General features: G+C 36.0%; 1 protein-coding gene across 10 annotated transcripts in view; it reads left to right on the top strand.

The window, feature by feature from the left end:
- Window positions 1-21,859, top strand: part of EDEM3 (ER degradation enhancing alpha-mannosidase like protein 3) — a 79,938-nt gene that overhangs the window by 36,330 nt on the left and 21,749 nt on the right. For 5 of the 10 annotated variants that reach the window (XM_086693827.1, XM_086693822.1, XM_086693821.1 and 2 more), the window contains 10 exons: window positions 3,759-3,856; window positions 5,338-5,463; window positions 5,669-5,752; window positions 7,900-7,983; window positions 8,523-8,647; window positions 13,678-13,843; window positions 14,092-14,246; window positions 15,165-15,321; window positions 17,350-17,541; window positions 18,873-19,038. In XM_086693827.1, the coding sequence (XP_086549953.1) occupies window positions 3,759-3,856; window positions 5,338-5,463; window positions 5,669-5,752; window positions 7,900-7,983; window positions 8,523-8,647; window positions 13,678-13,843; window positions 14,092-14,246; window positions 15,165-15,321; window positions 17,350-17,541; window positions 18,873-19,038 (1,353 nt within the window). The remainder of the gene's footprint in view (window positions 1-3,758; window positions 3,857-5,337; window positions 5,464-5,668; window positions 5,753-7,899; window positions 7,984-8,522; window positions 8,648-13,677; window positions 13,844-14,091; window positions 14,247-15,164; window positions 15,322-17,349; window positions 17,542-18,872; window positions 19,039-21,859) is intronic. The other 5 variants (XM_086693823.1, XM_086693825.1, XM_025921059.2 and 2 more) reach the window with 3 other exon arrangements.

Here is a 21,859-nt window from a genome sequence, read left to right as displayed (position 1 = left end):
AGTTCTATTGGTGCACTGGTCTATTTTATTGGGTGCATACATTTAAAATTGCTCTCTTCTTGGTTGAACCTTCCATCATTATGCAATGATCATCTCTAATAATGCTTTTTGTCTTTTAGTCTGTTTAATCTGATAGCAGTACAGCTCCATCAGCTTTATATTGTTTAATTGCCTGATGAGTGTTTTTTCTATCCTTTTACTTTGAGTCTTTGCAGGTGCTCATGCTATAACTCTTATAAAATGTATAGGTTTGTAAAAGCCAATTTGTCTTATCTTTTAATTGGTGATTTCAGTCCATTCACATTTACTTCTATTTTTAATATATTTGGGCTTATACTATCTTAATTGTAATTTCAATGTGTTCCATTTTAATCAGTGTGTTTTCTCTTTATCTTTTTGTTATTAAATGAAACTTATATTTACCTTCTAGTAAGACATGGACTTTAGCATGTTCTCCTGTCTCTGTCTCCACTCGCCCCACCCCCCATTTCCCATTATATTGATATTACGTAGTTGGTTCTTACTCACTCTGAATGTTCTTTTTTCTTTTGGTCTTAGTGCTACCCTCCTTTTCCTTTAAAGGTAACAGACCGTCAAGGTATTTGCTCACTTGTACTTTGTATATTGCTCGCAACAATATACAAAGTTAGATTTGCCTCTCTTCTTATTTAAGTAATTATTCCTGCTTTCAGTAGCTTTAATAGCTACTGAGGCCTTTAATGCCTGACAGTCATTTTATTATGCTTTCGTATTTGAGTGAAGGTTTGGCTGTATATAATTTTCTGTTTAAGTTCTTTTCCTTCAAGTCTTTAAAAATACAACTCTGGTCTTCTTACATCCTGCTAAAAAATCTGATATTATTCTGATTTTTATGCCCTTGTGTGTGTGATCTACTCTTTCTTTCTCGAAGATTAAGAATATTGAATGCAAAGAGGGGTGCCTGGGTGGCTCAGTCTGTTAAGCGTCCGACTTTGGCTCAGGTCATGATCTCACAGTTCGTGGGTTGGATCCCTGTGTCGGGCTCTGTGCTGACAGCTCAGAGCCTGGAACCTGCTTTAGATTCTGTGTCTCCCTCTCTCTGCCCCTCCCCCACTTGTGTTCTCTCTCTCTCTCTCTCTCTCTCTCTCTCTCTCAAAAATAAATAAACATTAAAAATTAAAAAACAATAAAATATTGAATGTAAAGAAAATTTTCTGAAAATTTCACTATAGTTTTAGATGTAAAATATTCTTTAGCTCTCCTTTTGGTATTCTATGGGTCCTTTCTACTTAAAATCTTTGTGTTTTTTTTTTTTTAAGTTTATTTATTTGGGAGAGGGGCAGAGAGAGAATCCCAAGCAGGCTACCCACTGTCAGCACAGAGTTTGACATGGGGCTCAATCCCACAACCGTGAAATCATGACCTAAGCCAAAATCAAGAGTCATACGCTTAGCCAACTGAGCCACCCAGGCACCCCTAAAATCTTTTATGTTTTTATTGCTGAAAACTGGTCTTATTTTTTATTTTTTTCATCTTATTTTTGGATGTTCTTTTCATTTTTATTTGTCTTTTTGCAATTCCTATTATCTTAATCACTTCTATTTCTATCCTCTGTATGTCTTAGCCTTTGTGTATATATATATATGTATATATATTTGTATATATATATATATTTTCCCCCCCTGCCTTTTCTTTCTTCTGGAAGATTGCTTCTAGTCTTCAGTTGGCTCATCTGTTCCTCAGCTGCATCTTTTCTGCTGTATATCCCATCTATTATGTTACTTTAACTGTGTATTTTTATTCCATATGTTTCTGCCCGATTAAAGATTTTTTTCTTGTTGGGGCACCTGGCTGATTTCAGTCAATACAGCATGTGACTCTTGATCTCAGGGTTGTGAGTTCAAGCTCCAAGTTGGGTGGAGAACTTACTTAAAAATTTTTTTTTCCTTATTTTTTACTGCTAATATCTTTCCTATCTCTTTAGTATGTTTGTTAGGCTAAATTTTTAAAAAAATTTTAAAGTTTATTTATTTATTTTGAGAGAAAGAGAGCACAAGCAGGGAAGAAGCAGAGAGAAGGAGAGATAGAATCCCAAACAAGCTCCACACCATCAGTGCAGAGCCCCATGCGGGCCTTGAACTCACAAACTGTGAGATCACGACCCAAGCAGATCAAGAGTTGGACGCATAACTGAATGTGCCACCCAGGTGCCCCTATTTGGCTAATTTTAAAATTAAATAATTTAAAATGGGTGTTCCTGTTCTATTTCTTGTTCTGATAAGTTCTTATTCTAGTACATTCTTTTTATTTTTAGAAAGTCATGCTTCTTAAATGTTTTTGGCCTACAAGTTCATGTTCTTTGTCACCTACTCTGTGGAAAGATCAGATTCCAATCCCTGTCATCCTCAGTGATCTTAGGGATGAATTCTAAGAAATTTTTTTTAAAAACACTGATGCTTAGATTCCTAGAGATTCTGATTCAGTTGACGTTGAGTGTTCCCTGGGTATAGGGATTTGTAAGATTGTAATTATAATTTAGATTGTAATTCACTAGCCTCAGTTGTGGGGAAAAGTAGGGGAAAGAATGTCTAAAATTAGTCTGCCACTCTTTTGTTCAGTTCCTTATGCAGGGCTTCTATGATGCCCAGATTTTACCCTGAGGATACCTGGAACATAGACTGAGTTGTAGCAAGGATAGGAGGAGACATTGTGTCTTATGACAGTGGTGGGACAGAAGCATCTGCAAAGCTCTAGCAGTTTCCCACCTGATTGACTTTCTTAGCCATGTCTGGCTGCCTTCTGTTCCTGGCCAAGGCCACCCTCTCCCCCACCTTCCCTGCTCCTGCCGCGAGGTTTCTTACAGGTTTTTATTTTCTTTATTTGGTCCATTTTAATGATGATCTTGGAGGAAGAGGCCACTAGTCACACTAGGTGCAGCAATTAGAATTGTCACCTCTAGTGGGGTGCCTGTCTGGCTTAGTAGAGCATGCAACTCTTGATCTCGGGGTTGTAGGTTCCAGCCCCATGTTGGGTGTAGAGATTACTTTAAAATCTTAAAAAGGGGGGGAAAAAAAGAATTGATACCTCTAAACAGCTGCAGTCTTGATTTCATATCTACTCTAACTCTACAGATTGATGTCTTACTGATTAAGGGTATAATTTTTTAAAAAAAAAATTGCACAGTGGTCCTCTCTAGTATTTCCTCTTTGGAGTTCCTCACTAAGAAAATGAGCTTTGAAAAACTTCTTAAAACTAGTATCTCCTTTTTTTTTTTTTTTTTTTAGTTTTTTTTAGTTTTTTTAACGTTTCTATTCATTTTTGAGAGACAGAGAGAGACAGAGTGTGAGCAGGGATGGGGCAGAGAGAGAGACAGAAAATCTGAAGCAGGCTCCAGGCTCTGAGCTGTCACACAGAGCTCGACATGGGGCTTGAACTCATGAAGTGTGAGATCATGACCTGAGCCGAAGTCGGACACTTAACCCACTGAGCCACCCAGGCACCTCTCCTGCTTTTAAATAAGGTTTATGTAACCAGTTTTGCAAAGTAAGAGTCTTTTTTTTTTTTTTTTTTTGTAAACATACAAACATCAGCAAGGAATTGTCGGTTATTCAAATAGTAGGGTTAATATTTCTGTAAATGTTGAATTTTTACTGTAAACACAATTTCATGTTTAGACCAGTGTTTCATTCTTAGTGTACTAATATCCTCACTTGTACTCTGTAAAGAGTTTTTAAGACTTTTTAAATAAAGAATTGTGTTTATGTGTATTTTTTCCATAGATAGTGGAGTTGGAGCAGGGATTGATTCATATTATGAATATCTATTGAAAGCCTATGTCTTACTTGGAGATGACAGTTTTCTGGAAAGATTTAATACAGTAAGTTGATCCAATTTTATATTAATTTTAGAGCCAATTTTATTTGCCAGATTTTGATAGAAGCTCAATTATCTGAGTGGCAATCTGAGAAATAATTTGTTTTTAAACGTGTGTGTGTGTGTGTGTGTGTGTGTGTGTGTGTTTGTCAGTATTCCCTGATGATGTTGGGCAGGGATAGGACAAAACTATATAAATTCCAAAAATTAGTTTACAAAGTTTTTCATTGTAAACTAATTTCAATTTCATTTTCATTACAAAAGTTTTCATTTTCATCTCTTATCAGAAGTTTTTAAGATCTGCCAGTAAGTAATAAAATGGGTAGATTTGAGTTTTACCTAATCTTCTACGCATGAAGAGAATTTGTTGGAATAAATTACTAGTTATTTTTTTCCTGTGGATTCCAATTCTTTGTGAAAACTTGGAAGTTTGACCTACTCCTTGATCACATCAAGCATACAGGGCTTTGGATACCTAGGAGAAACTAGTGAGTGTTCATTTCAAAAGCAGGTCTGTAAGTCTTAAGTCTGGGTCAGAATTACAGGCATAGTTTTAAGAGAGAAGGGTAAGGATTACTAAACCTGATTGGATTGCCTTTGTAATTGAAGCAAAATGAAATCAGTACAGCAAACTCATCAGCTGTATCACTATGGGTTTTTTTGAAATTATTTATAATTTGTTTGTGCACCCATCAATTCACCCACATTACTGTGAGACAATACAGTGTAGTGACTGAAGTATGGGAGTTGCTCTACCTGAGTTTAAATCCTGGTTGTACCACTGGTTTTGTGACTTTGGGCAAGTAACTTTACACTGTTTGTCTCTGTTCCTTATCCATAAAATGGAAATAGTAGTACCATTCATGGAGATATTGGAAGGATTAAATGAGCTAGGGCATATGAAGTGTTACAGCTGTGTCTCAGCATCTAGCAGATACTCAGTAATGGTCATTAAATAATATACAAGTTAGGAAAAACCAATAAGAGACCCAATAATAAGTTATTGATTGAATACTTTAAAAAACACTATCATATATTGTTTATTAGATTACTACAAGATTTTCTTGAGGTGAACAAGAACAGATTATTTTTGTTGGCTCATTACCATTCATTGACTAACAGCTCAACCTGTTGTCAAAGCTGAGAAATATCTAAGGGAGGAAGATAAAAGAAGGGGAAAAAGAGTTTTTAAGAACATAAAAGACATCCCATCAGGGATGGGATGTTCAGATCTGTTCCCCTCTGAAGATCTTATATTAACTATAGTCTTTAATATTCTGTATCAGAATTAACACAGGGGAGTATATATATTTTAGAAAGATTCCCATACAGAATAACTTAAATATTTACATAATTACTTAAGTAAATTTATTTATATATAAATTCAGCTTTACTTTCTTCACAGCGTGATTTAACGAAATGCTGTTTTTAGAGTAGTACATCTTTTTTCATCTGCTTTCATGAACACATATTGTGATCTTCTAGCATTACGATGCCATAATGAGGTACATTAGCCAGCCACCTCTTCTACTTGATGTGCATATCCACAAGCCAATGCTCAATGCTCGGACTTGGATGGATGCTTTGCTCGCCTTTTTTCCAGGTTTGCAGGTAAAAAAACCCCAAAACAAAACACTGTACTTTCTTAATATTAATGTAGAATGACAAAGTACATTTGTGACCTCTAAAATGGAATTACCAAAATGGAGTCACATTTTAAAATGTATTAATGTGCATTTTTCTAGGTATATAATGACTCTAGATAAAATCAATTCCTATTTTATTAGGTAATTTTGTTGTTATTGTTGACTTCTAGGTCTTAAAGGGGGATATTAGACCTGCCATTGAAACTCATGAAATGTTGTATCAGGTGATTAAAAAACACAATTTCCTACCAGAGGTAAGCAAATAATCTTTGGAATTCTAATTTATATATACTGTAACTTGCTAATTTAATAATGTACCAAGTGTCATCTTCAGGGTTGGTTTATTCTCTTTTTCTGTTTTTTCCCGGTTAAATAGTATATCCATTTATTTTTGGTTTATAAACTATTATATATGTTTTTCCTTTTTCTCATATACCAAAAGAACTCAAGTTTAAGGTAATGCTGGACTTTTGTGTAAAAAAACCCAAAAACCCAATTTAGTATTTTTCAGCCTTTCTAATCCATGCCATTAGATATGCATTGTCTATTTCTAACTTTCACATATATCCATCAGCTAGAGAGACTTTTTTTTACTCTTTATTTTCTAAAGCTTATTTTATGAAAATGATAGACATTGAACATACTCTTGCTGATCACATAGACTGCCTTGTTTTTATATATTAGTAATATGATTTCTAGCTTGATATGGCAAGATTTTAATAGCACACATTTTGGCTTTCCAGAAATGTACCATTAAAAATTTTTTTTTTTTAATTTTTTTTTTTAACGTCTATTTATTTTTGAGACAGAGAGAGACAGAGCATGAACAGGGGAGGAGCAGAGAGAGAGGGAGACATAGAATCTGAAACAGGCTCCAGGCTCTGAGCTGTCAGCACAGAGCCCGACGCGGGGCTTGAACTCACGGACCGTGAGATCATGACCTGAGCCGAAGTCGGATGCTTAACCGACCAAGCCACCCAGGCGCCCCTCATTAAAAATTTTCAAACTCATGTGTGACCTTGTTCTGTCGCTGCTTACTCCCTACACTGTGGGATATCTGAGCATTCCTAAAGTGTTTGTTTTAGAAAGTATAGTTATATTAGCCTTCAAGTAAGTAGGACTGTGCATTGTAGAAAATTTGCATTCACTCTGAATAAACTGACATTTCAACTAAATATGTCTTACCGCAGATGAAGTTTTATTTGGTTCCCACAAAGGTTTTGGTCTTGGGGGCTGGGGTGGCTCAGTTGGTTAAGCATCCCACTCTTGATTTCAGCTCAAGTCATGATCTCATGGTTTTCAGATCGAGCCCCACATTGGGCTCTGCACTGAGCATGGAGCCTTCTTGGGATTCTCTTACCCCTCTTTCTCTGCCTCCCCCCTTTTATTTTTTTTTTTTTATTTTTATTTTTTTAATTTTTTTTTTTTTTCAACGTTTATTTATTTTGGGGACAGAGAGAGACAGAGCATGAACGGGGGAGGGGCAGAGAGAGAGGGAGACACAGAATCGGAAACAGGCTCCAGGCTCTGAGCCATCAGCCCAGAGCCTGACGCGGGGCTTGAACTCACGAACCGCAAGATCGTGACCTGGCTGAAGTCGGATGCTTAACCGACTGCGCCACCCAGGCGCCCCTGCCTCCCCCCTTTTAAAAATAACTTTTAAAAAAGCTAAAAAACAAAGTTTTAGTTTTATTTTAATCTTTTTTTTTTTAACACTTTATTTTCTTTTTTGAGAGACAGAAACAGAGTGTAAGCAGAGGAGGGGCAGAGAGAGACAGGGAGACACAGAATCCAAAGGCTCCAGGCTCTATGCTGTCAGCACAGAGCCTGATATGGGGCTTGAAAACACGAATGTGAGATCATGATCTGAGCCAAAGTTGGATGCTCAACTGATGGAGCCATCCAAGCGCCCCTTAATCTTTTTTTTTAACCAGTTGGCTCTGTTAGTGAATAATTTCAAGTGAGACTAGTGTAGTTTTTAACTAATGCTCTGTCTCACTCTGCAGAGGATTTGAGGTTACAAAAGAAAGTGTATGCTAAAATGCCAACATAGAAATATAAGAACTAGGGACTTCAGAGGGGAAAATGGAGATAAGGAAAAAGAAAACACAAAGGCCCATGTAGTGGCATTATTGAGTTTCATAGTTTTCTCTAAGCTTCCTAATAGCCAGAATGATCATTTACAAAAATAATTACATTTAATTGGTAAAAATAGTACCTTACCAAAAATGAATTGGGATTTTAAGCGATGAAAATTTTCATTTTGTAGATGAAAGTTATCAATATTTTAATTATTTTTAAATTGTTTGTGGTCTAATTCATGTGCTATTATATACTCTGGAGTCACTTGTTTATTTTTTAACTCACATTACTGTACCTATTTATATGTTGTTTTGTCCAGGCATTTACGACAGATTTCAGGGTACATTGGGCTCAACATCCTTTAAGACCAGAATTTGCAGAAAGTACCTACTTCTTGTACAAAGTAAGCTATTTTACCTCTTTTTTTTTTGCTGTTTAACACCCATTTTGTGTTGGATATCTCACTATCTTATAATAGTAATTGGGTTTTCAGACTGCTTGTTTAATGTTATAATGATTGGATATATTACAGTTTTAATTCATCTAGTCCATAGTTACTGAAAGATGTAAGAATTGACATCTAAGTTTTTTGTCTTTTCAAAATACTTGTATAAACATTTCTATATAGAGTTTTATATTTGAAAGCTGCTTTCTAAAGCATGTCTCTTACCTTTCTTTAATCAGGCCACCTTTCTGGGCATTAAAAATTTTATCTAAGGGTTGAGATATATAGTTGGACAGCTTTCCAGTTGTGTGTTTAAGAAATTCCATAAAGCAGATCCATGGCTTATTTTCAGAGCTAAGTTCTATGTAACCTGTGTTCCAGTGCCTGATACAATGCCTAAGCACCTAGTAGGTACTCAATAAATATCTGATAAATGAGTGGGTGTATGGTAATATATAAGCTATATATATGTATACATATATTCTCCTTTTTAATAGGCTACAGGAGATCCTTACTACCTTGAAGTAGGGAAAACACTTATTGAAAATTTAAATAAATATGCTAGAGTGCCTTGCGGATTTGCTGCCATGAAGGATGTTCGTACTGGAAGTCATGAGGACAGGTAAAACAATTCCTAACATCCCCTTTCCTCAGGGTAATTTACAGCAACACAAAATAGGACTCTTAGGTAGAATTCAGATAAGCTTTACAAAGGGTATTTGAAGATGCAAAACTTAGTTCGTCGTGTTTAATTTCTAAACTCTCTTGAATAGGCTGATTTAAAATTGTTTGAAAAGTTTGTATTTTTATCATAGTGCCTGGCATATAATAGGTGCTCAAATGATTTTTACACAGATGAACAAATGATTATTAAATATCAGAACCTTAGTATTAGGAATGGGGTGTTCTGTGTTAATTTCTGACACTTTACATAATATAAAAACTGTTACCAGGATGATGAATGATCTGAATTATGATATATGTCAAGAATTCCTCAAAGTAGTATCGTGGTTAATGTATATTCTTATTCTGTTGCCGGTTTGGAGGCTAGGGAAGACCACTGGCAGTTTCTGTTTCATTGGTTACTGATAGATGTAGATGGCATGAAATAAGCTATAAAAAGCATACTTTGGTTACTGTGATAGTCACTAACATTCCAGTTATTTTAACTGTCCAGAACATAGCAACACATTTCTAATGAACACTAAAGTTTATTTATTTGGTTAGCAAATGTTCATTCCATAGGCATTTATAAGGTGTCTTATATGCCAGAGTTATACTAGTTTTTGAGGATTAAAGATAGGAAGACATGTCTTTTCCATCTTTGAATCACTGAGAATGGATGGGTAAATAAATTTTAAAACATTGTGTAAGTGCTGTGAAACATATTAAAGGGACATGAAATGCAAATTGGGATGTGACGGTCACTGGAAGACCACTGGAGGTTCTTGTATCTTGAAGGATGAACAAGGGTTAGGAAGAAGTACTAAAAGGACTTTGAGGCAGAGGGACTAGAGGCAGGTGAGACACAGCACTCGTCATCTACTCAGAGTTATCCCTTAGTCCTTCACTCCGAGTATTTAGATAATAATTAATGAAGCTTGGGACCTACTTCCCTGATCATAGCTGATGAAAACTGGTTAGGTTTTTAGAAACTGGCATGCAGATACCAGCAAGAAATGAAAGCAAATAGGCTGTGTATTTGTTTTTAACATTTATTCACTGCTTCCCACCTTCTGGGTGCTCTTTTTTTTTTTTTTTTTTTTTTTTTTTGACAGAGAGAGTGAGAGATGGTATGCAAGCACAGCGGGGGTGTGGAGAGGGAGCAAGAATCCCAGGCAGGCTCCTCACTGAGCATGGAGCCCCAGTGCAGGACTCGATCTCACAACCGTGAGATCATGACCTGAGCTGATATCAAGAGTTGGATGCTTAACCAACTGAGCCACCCAGGCACCCGGACACTCTTCTGATTAAGCACTTTCTGTGTTTAACTCATTTGATCTTGAACTCTCTGAAGTGTAATTTCTACTATAATCTTCATTTTATAGATGAAGAAGCTGAGGCACAGAGAAATTGGGGAACTTACCTAAGGTCACACATTAGTAAAGTTAAGTCCAGATTCCCATCAATACTTGAACTCTAAGAACACGAAGCTCTTGAACACCATGCTATTCTGGCAGTTCATTCAAGGAACAATAATTAAATACCTTCTTTATGCCAAGCACCACGCTTAGGTGTGGGGATGGAAAAAGAAATTAGAATCAATTCCTGCCCTCCCATGACTTAACAGTTAGTGGAGAAGATAGGTGTATAAAGACATAATTGCAACCATGTGATTTGTGCTATGGTGGAAAAAAAGGGGTAACAGGTTGAAGAATTACAGAGGAAGACATGATTTATCCTGTTTAGAGAGTTCTAGTTTTCTAAATTTAACATTCTTCTTTTTCTCCCCAGTGAATATTCCTTACATGACGTTGTTTCTAGACCTTTTACCACTGCCTTTGCCCTAATCTGATTTCATATTCCAAAATATAGAGTATCTCTTAAAATAACAAGTCCAGAATTAATCACACTTAAGGTGTGCCTGGCAAAAACATCACTGTTAAGAACAGTTGTAAGGTTGCTAATTTTCTGAGGGGCTGATGGGTTTACACCCTCTATTCAATTGAGGATCACTGCTTCATCAACTCTGTTCCTCATGACAGCATTGAGGACAGCATTGGATCTTTTAGGCAGTTGGCCGAACGAAAGGTTGAGAAGTACTAATCCTCATCATTCTGTGTTATTAGATGTGCTTTAGATTTTTTAGCAGCTTTATTATATTCACCTCACGGTGAACTTGTAGCCAGTTGACCTCAGTTACTTGTGGCCTGCTGACAAATGGGTATTCTCCACCCTACTTTTGAGTAAATGATTTTTTTTTCTTTAGTGTAAACTTAGAACTTTATACTTACCTCAGCAAAATTTGGTTTTGTTGGGGTGTGTGTATGTGTATGTGTATGTGTTTCTAGACCTAAAAGAGAGCTTGAATCTCATCTTAGTCATCTAACATATTACCTAAGTTCAGTGGGCTGCAGTTTAAGCGTACCTTAGAAAATTTCCATCTAAATTGCCAGGAAGAATTCTGGTTAGGACCAAGACCAGTGTACCTTATGGTGTGGAACTTGAGAGTTTGCAGGTTACAAACTCTTTGCATTTGGTTGCTTATTCCTTTACAGATCTACCAGTGCTGTCACCTGGGTCACCAGTGTCCCTGCGCCCATGTGCACACGCGTGCGCGCACACACACACAATTTTCAGAATGGGACTATCTGTATTTTCTTTATAATAATGATCACTGGAAAGAATTTAAATGCGAAAATAATACGAAAATCTTCGCTAAGACACTTCCCCTACATGCCCACCCTAAGATAACCACGGTTGGCAATTTGATAAATAGTCTTCCAGACGGTTTTATTGCATGTATGTTTGCATTTTTTTTTTTTTTACTGTTATTTTTATTTATATTTGAGAAAGATACAAAGAAAGAGAAGGAGACGAATCCCAAGCAGGCTCCATGCTGTCAGCGCAAAGCCCAACCTGGGGCTCGAACTCATGAACTGTGTGAGATCATGACCTGAACTGAAATCAAGGGGCGCCTGCGTGGCTCAGTCAGTTAAGCATCCGACTTTGGCTCAGGTCATGATCTCACGGTTCGTGGGTTTGGGCCCACATCAGGCTCTGTGCTGACAGCTCAGAGCCTGGAGCCTGCTTCTGATTCTGTGTCTCTCTCTTTGCCCCTCCCCTGCTCACGCTGTCTCTCTTTGTCTCTCAAAACTAAATAAATGTAAAAAGAAAATTAAAAAAAATAATAATATGAAAATCTTTGCTAAGACACTCCCTTACTTGCCAGCCCTAAGATAACCAATGTTGGCAATTTGATAAACCGTCTTCCAGACAGTTTTATTGCATATATGTTTGCATTTCTGGGTTGTTGTTTTTTTTTACTTTTATTTTTATTTATATTTGAGAAAGATACAAAGAGAAGGGGGTGAATCCCAAGCAGGCTCCGTGCTATCAGCACAGAGGCCAATGTGGGGCTCGGACTCATGAACTGTGTGAGATCATGACCTGAACTGAAATCAAGAGTCGGATGCTTAACTGACTGAGCCACCCAGGCACCCCAATGATTTTTTAATACAAATGAGATTATATGATAAGATACCCAGTTTGCTAGCTTTACCCAACTCATACTGTAGTGATCTATCATGTCTCCATTCTTTTCTAAATGTTTCCAAATCATTTGTCTCATAATCAGTTCTACAATTCACCACAAGTCAACACTGTGTTCATCAGTCTATACTTCTCAAGCTAACATTTTATCATGATAGTAACTCTCCGTTATCATAAGTATATTGCAGGTTGACAGGGCATGTTTTATCTATTCTGAAAAGATTAACTACAAAATGTTCAAAAATTTTTGTGACATTTACAGGTGAGTAATGAAAGTCATCCAAAACTGAAACATCATTGATGTGTAGGAAAAATAAAGATAGCTGTGTTTTGAGCTTATACATATGCCAGGTGCTATGCTAAATAATGGACTTAGAGTATCTCATTTAGTCTTCCCCCCATGTTAGGCAGGTATTGTTATGTCCTTTACAAAAAAATAAACTGAAACTCACAGTCCTTATATAATATCCCCATGATTACACAGCTAGTCAGTGAAAGGCCTTTTCTTTTTCCAAAGCCTGTGTTCTTATCACTGTGTTCCATTGCCTCTCTAGTTCATTCTTTTTGTAATACTGCTAAAAGTTTCATTTGATTTAGTAAATGTTTATTGAGTGCCTACTGTGTGCCAGGACTTGTGCTTGGCAGGAGATGTAAAACTATGTCATCTGTCCAGTAAGCCACAAGTTATTACCACCAAAACCTAGGACTCTTTGGGAGGTAGTAAATGTAATGAAATTTCATGTTACTGTAACTACATCTAACAGCTGTGCTTTTTCTGCCACTTTTGATTTTATTAAAAGCTTTTCTTTAAAATGTTTATTAAAACATTATAACATTGAATCATTTGTAAAGTCATATATATTTATATTTTTATTCCCTTTGTTCTATATTCCCTTCTTGACAGGTATTTAAATATTTACAGTTAGAATCATAGTCCCTGTGATTTTGTGTTGTACTTTTTTCTTGTAATTTTTTAGAAATGATTTCCTTTACCTTAAAACCTTCTTGTATATAACTTAAGTGTCTACATCATGAACTCCATCAAAATTGTATTACTTTATCCAATTTAATTAATATAAATTGACAATTCTTGTATGGCTCTTACTAGTAAAGTTTCATCTGCATTACCTCCCTCTTGTTGCTTCTCTGTAGAAGAAATGGAAAACTCTCCTTCATTGGAAGGCCAATAGGAAAATCTTGTCTGCACCATTGACAAGATTTAGTGTGCCTGTGTGGTAGGCAGTCCCTCTGGTCTTTTTCATTTCCTTGGAATATGCTTGGAGTCAAGACTATTACCACCGGGGGATAGATGGATTCTGTAGTACTTTGGACATCTAAATTGATACAGACATGTTTATTGACCTTGACTCTTTGGCTTTCAGATAGTTGGTATTTGAATATTTTTATGTTCTAAGATTTAATTATGACCTTTTATTTTAGAATGGATTCTTTCTTCTTGGCTGAGATGTTTAAGTATCTTTACCTGTTATTTGCCGATAAAGAAGACATTATCTTTGACATAGAAGATTACATCTTTACAACAGAAGCTCATCTGTTACCTCTTTGGCTCTCTACTACAAATCAAAGCATCTCTAAGAAGAATACAGTAGGTTATGTTTTTTAATTAAATGTTTTATTGTCTTTTATGTGTTTATTTTTCCAAGTGAAAAGTAATCTGTGCATAGAATTCAATAAATATATGTATGGTAGGAGGAAAAGTACACTTGATATTTTCTTTGTCTCCTTTATTGCATCCTATATATTCTTATATTTTATTTAATGTTTCATTTGAACAAGCTGTAATGTTAAGTAAAATAATTATTTTTATTTACATAACATTCTTTTATATTGTAGACTTCAGAATATACAGAACTGGATGACAGTAATTTTGATTGGACTTGTCCAAACACTCAGATTCTCTTCCCTAATGATCCGTTGTATGCTCAGAGCATTCGTGAACCCTTGAAAAATGTGGTGGATAAGAGCTGTCCTAGAGGCATCATCAGAGTGTAAGATGTATTATTTTATATTTGTTAATATTAAAGTTAATTGTTCGTAAATGATAGAGAATGTAAGGAACATGTAACAGCCAAAAAGACGTTTACTTAGACCAAAAATATTGAAGCATATAGTTACCAGTAATTAAAAGTTATTCATTGGTAAAGTTATATGAAAAAGTTTATTCTGCAGTAATGTCTTTTTCTTATGGAAATTTTCTTACGGAAATTTATTATGGTGTATCTTTTGTTTAATGAACTAAGTATTAATGGTCAGTGGGTGGCATATAGTAGTTTTTAACTTCTGTAGTTCATTTTTACCCAGAATAGTTCCATCAGATATTTCCACATGTCTTGTATATGTAGAAAATATTTAAAAAATATTTTTCCTTTAACTGTTTTCTACATAAGGAAAGTATAGATTTTGTTTTAATTGATTTTATTTTTTGATGAAGTACTTATTCTTGATTTTTAAATAAATTTTTTTGGCTTAATGAGTTCATTTTTTCCCAAATAGTTACATTGAAAAGCCATTAATAAATTTAAAAAAATTTTGAGTATTGTTACTCATTGATAGAAGTATTGTTTTACTTTTAAAATATTGGGAGAAAAGTCTGTTTTTCAAGGGAGAAATCGGTAATAACAAATCCCCAAGCCAACCTATCCTGTACCTTCAAATAGTTTATAAGACTGTTGACTAAGACAGTCCTGCAGATAATATACGTGCTTGGATAATTGTAAAATATTTGAGAGTTATACCACTTAATAACCTAAGTAATATATGGGAAAATAACTGTTTCCAGTTTTTTCCAGTTTCACTAGTTCTATAACTAGCAATTTTGCAAATACCTCCAATTATTTTTATTTGCCTTCTGTTTTTCCCCAGTTCTGATTTGTAGTTTTTTAAACCTTGTCTGTAATTACTTTTAGCAGAGAGGAGAGTTTCAGGAGTGGAGCTAAACCCCCTCTGAGAGCCCGAGATTTCATGGCCACTAACCCTGAACATTTAGAAATCTTGAAGAAGATGGGGGTGAGTTTGATTCACCTCAAAGATGGGAGAGTCCAGTTGGTTCAACATGCAATCCAAGTAAGCCATTGCTGTACTAATTAGATACCATCTCTGCCCTCTGTGGTCTCATTAGCTTGAATAAGATAATGACATTTGGCTTTCTAAAAGCTTTTAATAGATGATTTAGAGAATCATTCTAAAATTTTAGGACTTGGAGAGGTATCTTGGAAAGCCATGTAATTCAACCCTTTCATAGGCTAGATCAATTAAATCACAAAAAGGTTAGGTAGTTTGCTTAAATTGATATAGTCAAATGTAGGACTCAAATCCAAATTTTTCTGTTTTTCAGTCCCTTGTCTTTCCATAATTTAGAGCATAATCTTAAAAGCTAATAATTAGTTTTAATATCTCTGTAGTTTACAGTATTTTAGTTTCCAAAACATTCCTGAATCTAAGTATTTTATTCGTTATGGAAATCAAAAGTTGCATGTACATGTCTATGCCTAGGAAAGATAACAAATTTCCCTTTTGGGAAAATTCTATTGTTTTTTTTGCTGGAAAAGCTTTCATAACATGAGGCCTTTTAATTACCCAGCTTATTAGTATATTGATTCTGAGAAAACTACATAGTTTGCTAAATAATTTCAACCTGGATCCATACCAGGTATCCCTTAAATTCAGCCTTCCCACAACCTTAGTTTTTGTCTCGGAATTCTGTTTCATCTCTGTTGTCACATCCATCCTTCCTCAAAGAGTATTCTATCCACTTCCTTATGTTTCACTTACTGTCCCACCACTTCTCAGTAGTGGGAGTGACATCTCTAACTACATTACTTTTACTTATGCCACCAATGACATAATTACCACCCAATGGCCTCTTAATCCTTACTTGATTGAATTTTTCTGTAACTGTTGACTGACCTCTTTTTAAAACCTATCCCTTTCTTGGCTTCCAGGGCATTGCAGCAACATACATCTTTCCTACTTTTCTGTTCTTTGCTTTGTGGATTCCTTTGGAGCTCTCCTTTTTTGGTACAACCACTCAACGTAGGCACTGCCAAAGAACCTGGATCATACCCTTTTCTCTCTATACTCTTCTTCAGCAGTCTCCTCCGTTTCTACAAGTTCAGCTGTCGTCTTTGTACACATGATTTCTTAGATACACATAGGTAACCCTGACTCCTAATTCAGCTTTAGTCTGCCTGTCATACGTGTCTGCATCTCCGTCTCAATCTGTCCAAACCTGATTTAATTATCTCTTCCTGTCCCCACCTCAGTCCATCTCTTTTCCTTTTTGTTGTCCGTCTCAGTAGACCCTAACATCATTCTCCTAAGTCACCGAAACTGGACATATCAAGATAGGCTTGAACTTGTCTCTGTGTCCCAACCCTCTCTGTTTTCTTTCATCCTCTGACTCCTGTCAAATCCAAATGGCTTTTCCTGTACAGTCTCAGGAATCCACCTTCTTTCTACCATAGTCAGGCATTCTTTAGCTTTTCGTCTGTTAAGACTCAATTCACATGTCATTCTAAATATTTCCCAGATCCACACTGGCAGAATCAATCATTCCCTTGTCTGTGCTGCTAGTCTACTTTCCCACCGGAGAATTTTATCATAGGTAATTTTACATGTCTGTCTCCTCTGGATACAAACTTCTTAAAGTGAAAGACTATCTCCCCACTTCCTAGTGAAGTGCTGGAGCCCAACACTAATAGATGCCTGATACATATATTTTGAATTTAATCTGGTTGTTGGTTCGTAATTCCAAAGAAGCGAAGTGTGGGTCAGGTATGAGGTTTATTTCTGAAAAGAGGAAGCAGTGGGGAGAAATCAAGCATAGTATTAGCATTTGAGCATTTGGTGGAAGTCTAATACTCCCATTTGTATCAGTGGTTTGTAGAACAGTGAAAGAGACATTGATAAAGATTATAAATTTACCTTCAGAAAATATTTCCAGAAGTAATATTTTTGAGGACAAAAAAAAGCCATAAAATATTTGATAGGGACCAAAACTGAAAGGGAAAATTATTGTAGTAGTATTTAAGAAATCAGAAAGTTGAAAGTTTTCATAAGGAAAGGATAAAATGAATTTGTTTTTTTTCCTAGGCTGCTAGTTCAATTGATGCTGAAGATGGGTTGAGGTTCATGCAGGAGATGATTGAACTGTCAAGTCAGCAACAGAAAGAACAGCAGCTACCTCCACGAGCTGTACAGATTGTTTCCCACCCATTTTTTGGCAGGGTAGTGTTGACTGCTGGACCAGCTCAGTTTGGGCTAGATCTGTCTAAACATAAAGAGGTGTGTACACTTACAATGTACTTGTTGAAATTGAATTTAAAGTATTGTGTAAGTATTATCTAATTTCTTAGTCACTCTAATTTATTAAACCTAAATATTTAATTTATTAAAACCTAAATATTCACTCTCCCGGATTAAAGAAGATTAAAGTTAAAAACATATCTTGAAAATTTTGAGTCATAATTTATGTATACAACATACTTATAGGATTTTACTTAAAATATTGTTTAGATACTGTCCATTTCTTGGCCTGTTCTCTAATTTAGTATCTTTAAATTATCTAACAATGGGTTTTGGGACTTTCTAACCACTACTAGAACCTTTTGTTGAACAATAAGCTAACTTGGAGCCTTAACGTAGAGAACAGCTCTAAAAGCAGAGGTGTTTTGGCCCAAGTGGCTATGGAGAGTGATGCTGAGGTCCCACCAGGCCAATAGGAAGACCACTAAGCTAGCCCATCCCCTTAGTTTTAACACAGGAAACAAAGACCTGCATTGCTAAACAGTGCACAAGTTTATCTAATTGGTTGCAGAGTTGGGACCAGACCCAAGTAGCCTGACCATCTAAAGCCAATGGTCTTTGAACTCCATTACCCCTAATTTAGGCCATTTTTATATGTGTATTTTAAAGCTATATAGGTTTGTGGATTGACTCATCCATTCAGCACCTCTTTACTGAGTCCCTACTATATTCTAGGCACTGTTTTATTAGATGTTTGCTGTATATCAAGTTTACAAAGCCAATGAAGATCCATGCCCTCATGGAGTTTATGTTCTAAGAGAGGGATATTAAAACATCTTTATTTTAGCATCTTTAAAGTCAGTTCTCTAGTGGATTTAATTTTTCTAAGAAGAAGAACTGCTTACAGATTTGTGTAGACTAAATCCAAGTTTTTCCTCTTTCAAAATTTTTTCTGGCTACCAGTGATGATTTAAAAATGGTTACCAGCTATTTTAATTGTGGGTGTGGGTACATAGTGAAACTGCCTACAGATTTACATATTCCAACTTTACCACTCACTAACATTGTGTCTTTGAGCATACTAGGTAAACTGAGTCTCAGTTTCCCCATATGTAAAATGGAAATATCATCTGTATTATTTTTCTTAGAGTTTTTATAAAGATCAGATTTAGTCATTTATGTAAAAATGCTTTATAAACTGCAGAGCACAGTAAAATGTCAGTTGGGTACTATATGATATGCAAAATGTTCAAAACAAAAATTTATATATTGGATGTGTTATCATTAGAAAAGAAATAAGGCTTATTTAAAACTCTAGATAGTGATTTGAGAAGATAAAGGAATATTTAAGTTACTTTTATTTCTGACAGACGAGAGGATTTGTTGCAAGCAGTAAACCATACAATGGTTGTTCAGAGCTTACTAACCCCGAGGCAGTGATGGGAAAAATCGCTTTGATACAAAGAGGACAGTGCATGTTTGCAGAAAAGGCACGCAACATTCAGAATGCTGGTGCCATTGGTGGCATTGTTATTGGTGAGTAATCCTCTGTGCCGTTGTGTTGATGAGGAGGAGATGATTTTTAGGATTTTTTCCTTGTATTTTTCAAAATTTTATTGGAATTCATCATATTATTTTTACTTCACTAGTCAGTGTAATGGATGGGTAATCCAGTGACACTCTTAATAATTTCTATGTATCTTGTATCTTTTTTGAAAGTCTAGATTTAGGTTTCTGTATATTAATGCCAGTGAAAGTGTGTGTGAAGGTAGGATACCCCAAAGCACCCAACACTATGGATAAATAATGTGCTTTGAGATCCAAAGCCCCTTAAAGGCAAGAATTACACCCTGTCACCTCCAGTGGGGAGCCATTAAAAATACTCATTCCTCCACAAAGTTGCAGGGTTTGGAGTCAAATACATGGGGGAACAGTTCCTGGCTCTGCCACAAGATCATGGTGTAACCTTGGCCTTGGCCCAGCTTTAGTTTATCAGTTTATTCAATAGAATTTTTTTTAAGCTCCAGTGAAAATGTTAATAAATATCTTTTAGGTGGTTGTAAGGTTTGGAGATAATAATACATAAAATTTCTTAGCATAAGGGCTTACATACCATAGGTATAAGTACTAATTGCTAGCAAATTTTTATTTTCTTGGGTCTTTTTCCACTGAAATTACAAACTCAAATCATTTTACCTCTGCATTTCAACCAGTGTGTTCTGCTTTTTTATTTTTCATAGAAAATCACTTATAATGGGCAGCCCGTGACTGTCAGGGAAAATATGCATTTTGACACTATAAGTAAGTAGTTTATATTCAGAACTAGAAGACCTGAGGTCACATCCTAATTATGAAGTTAAGTTTTTATAGTGTCTCTCACAGGGGAGATCTATTTTTGAATTTTTTCTTTCTTATTAGAATAGATTTCCTTTTTGAATTCAAGATAAATAAAAAGACATTTAAAATAAGATATTAGGATTTAGGGGCTCCTGAATGGCTCAGTCAGTTAGACATCTGACTCTTAGTTTCAGCTCAGGTCATGATATCACGGTTCGTGGGTTCGAGCCCCACATCAGGTTTTGCACTGCTGGTGTGGAGCCTGCTTAGGATTCTCTCTCTGCGCCGCCCCCCCCCCCCCCCTTGCAGGTGTGCTCTCTTTCTCTCTCTGAAAATAAATAAATAAATAAAACATAAAAATATAAGGTTTATTTCAATGAAAATAATTTAGGACGTTTAAGATAAAATATTAGGATTTCTTTCAATGAAAAAAATTATTTATTGTCTATGCCTACTTTAAAATTTTTTTAATGTTTTTTTATTTTTGAGAGAGAGAGAGAGAGAGAGAGTGCATGCGCGCACGCACAAGCCAGGAGGGACAGAGAGAGAGGGAGACACAGAATACAGAGCAGGCTCCAGGCTCTGAGCTGTCAGCACAGAGCCCAATGTGGGGCTCGAACTCATGAACCGCGAGATCATGACCTGAGCCGAAGCCGGACACTTAACTAACTGGGCCACCCAGGCGCTCCTGTCTGTGCCTACTTTTGAGCCACAGTAATGGAGTAGAGAACTGCATAGTCCAAAACATTCACTTTCTGGCCAATTACAGAAGCAGGTTGCTGATGCTCCGCTCAAATCATCTCTCTATCCCTAGTTATTTTCCACACAGAGACCTCTTTTATTGAAGAATTTAGTGCTTGTCATCACTATCACTTTGAACACCTCTTCACCAAGACTTTAAAATATAAAAAGTAAAGTCTGGAACATAAGTGGAATAGTTACCATTTTCCCTATAAAGTGTGACTCTTGTGGTATCCTCTACTCTGCGAGGTTTGTCAAGTCAAATGTTGTCTTTAGTAGTTATTAGTAGCAGAATCCTCTACTGAGTTCTGTGGGTAAACAAGAGGCAATGATCTTTATTCTCAGAAAATTTAATTTTTAAAAGGAAGCTTTCTTGTGTTATAATTTCTTTTTCCTATGTTTTTTTGTTTCTGATGAAGTATTTTGTTTTTTCTAGTTTTGATTGTAAATAAATGAGCTAATAATTAAGACTAAGTTTTTTACTGCCAGTACTAGAAGTAAAAATTATCTTAGAATAATCATTTGTCTGCAAGAGACAGTAATTGATTAAACTGGTTTAAGATGGAAAGTTTGTTTACTACGAGGGACTGGATTATTTTAATTGAACACGAAAGAAGTTCAACTGAGCAAAAATCATCAGGAACCATGATTTTTTTAAGTAGCATTTTTCACATCTGTCTGTCTCTTTATCTCTGGGTCTTCCTAGACTCTCTTCTCTGCATCTCTTTGCAGTTCTGCTTCACTCTCCAGCTTCTCACTAGCTTGTTCCCTCTTTGCCCATTAGTTCCAAGAAGTCATTGTAAAATTGCAGCCTCAACCATGAGTCTGTTATTTTACTAGATCACTACCCACTGCTAACCGGAGCAGTCATTCTGTGTGCCACTTCTAGGTCCTCCAGAGAGACTGTCAGGTGGCCATGCTTGTCTAGTCAGTTATTGCTAAGGAGGTGGGTCCTCAGAGCAAGCTTTCTGAGAAGGGACAGGGAGGTTCTTCACCTGGCGTGTGCAGTTAGAGGTGGACATGGCCGGCCCCGTGGTCAAACAGTATTAAGCAGTCCTACTGCGGTTAGCTAACCAATGTAAACTAACAGCAATGGTCACCTCAACTTACAGAGCGAAAACGACTATCATAATTCTTCTTTGTGAGCAGTATATAAAAAAGAACTACCAATAGGTAGTTTGGTAAATGCCATTAAAGGAAATCTTAAGCAACAATAAAATTTCATTCATAGTTCTATCATTGTAATCCAAGTCTTTGAGTGAAAACTCCAAGGCTTTTC

This window comes from Puma concolor, chromosome E4 (assembly GCF_028749965.1).
Source record: "Puma concolor isolate L17-30 chromosome E4, mPumCon1.1.hap2, whole genome shotgun sequence".
NCBI lineage: Eukaryota > Metazoa > Chordata > Mammalia > Carnivora > Felidae > Puma > Puma concolor.
The sequence above is the reverse complement of the archived record's forward strand: the minus strand, read 5'-3'. Positions and strand labels throughout refer to the sequence as shown.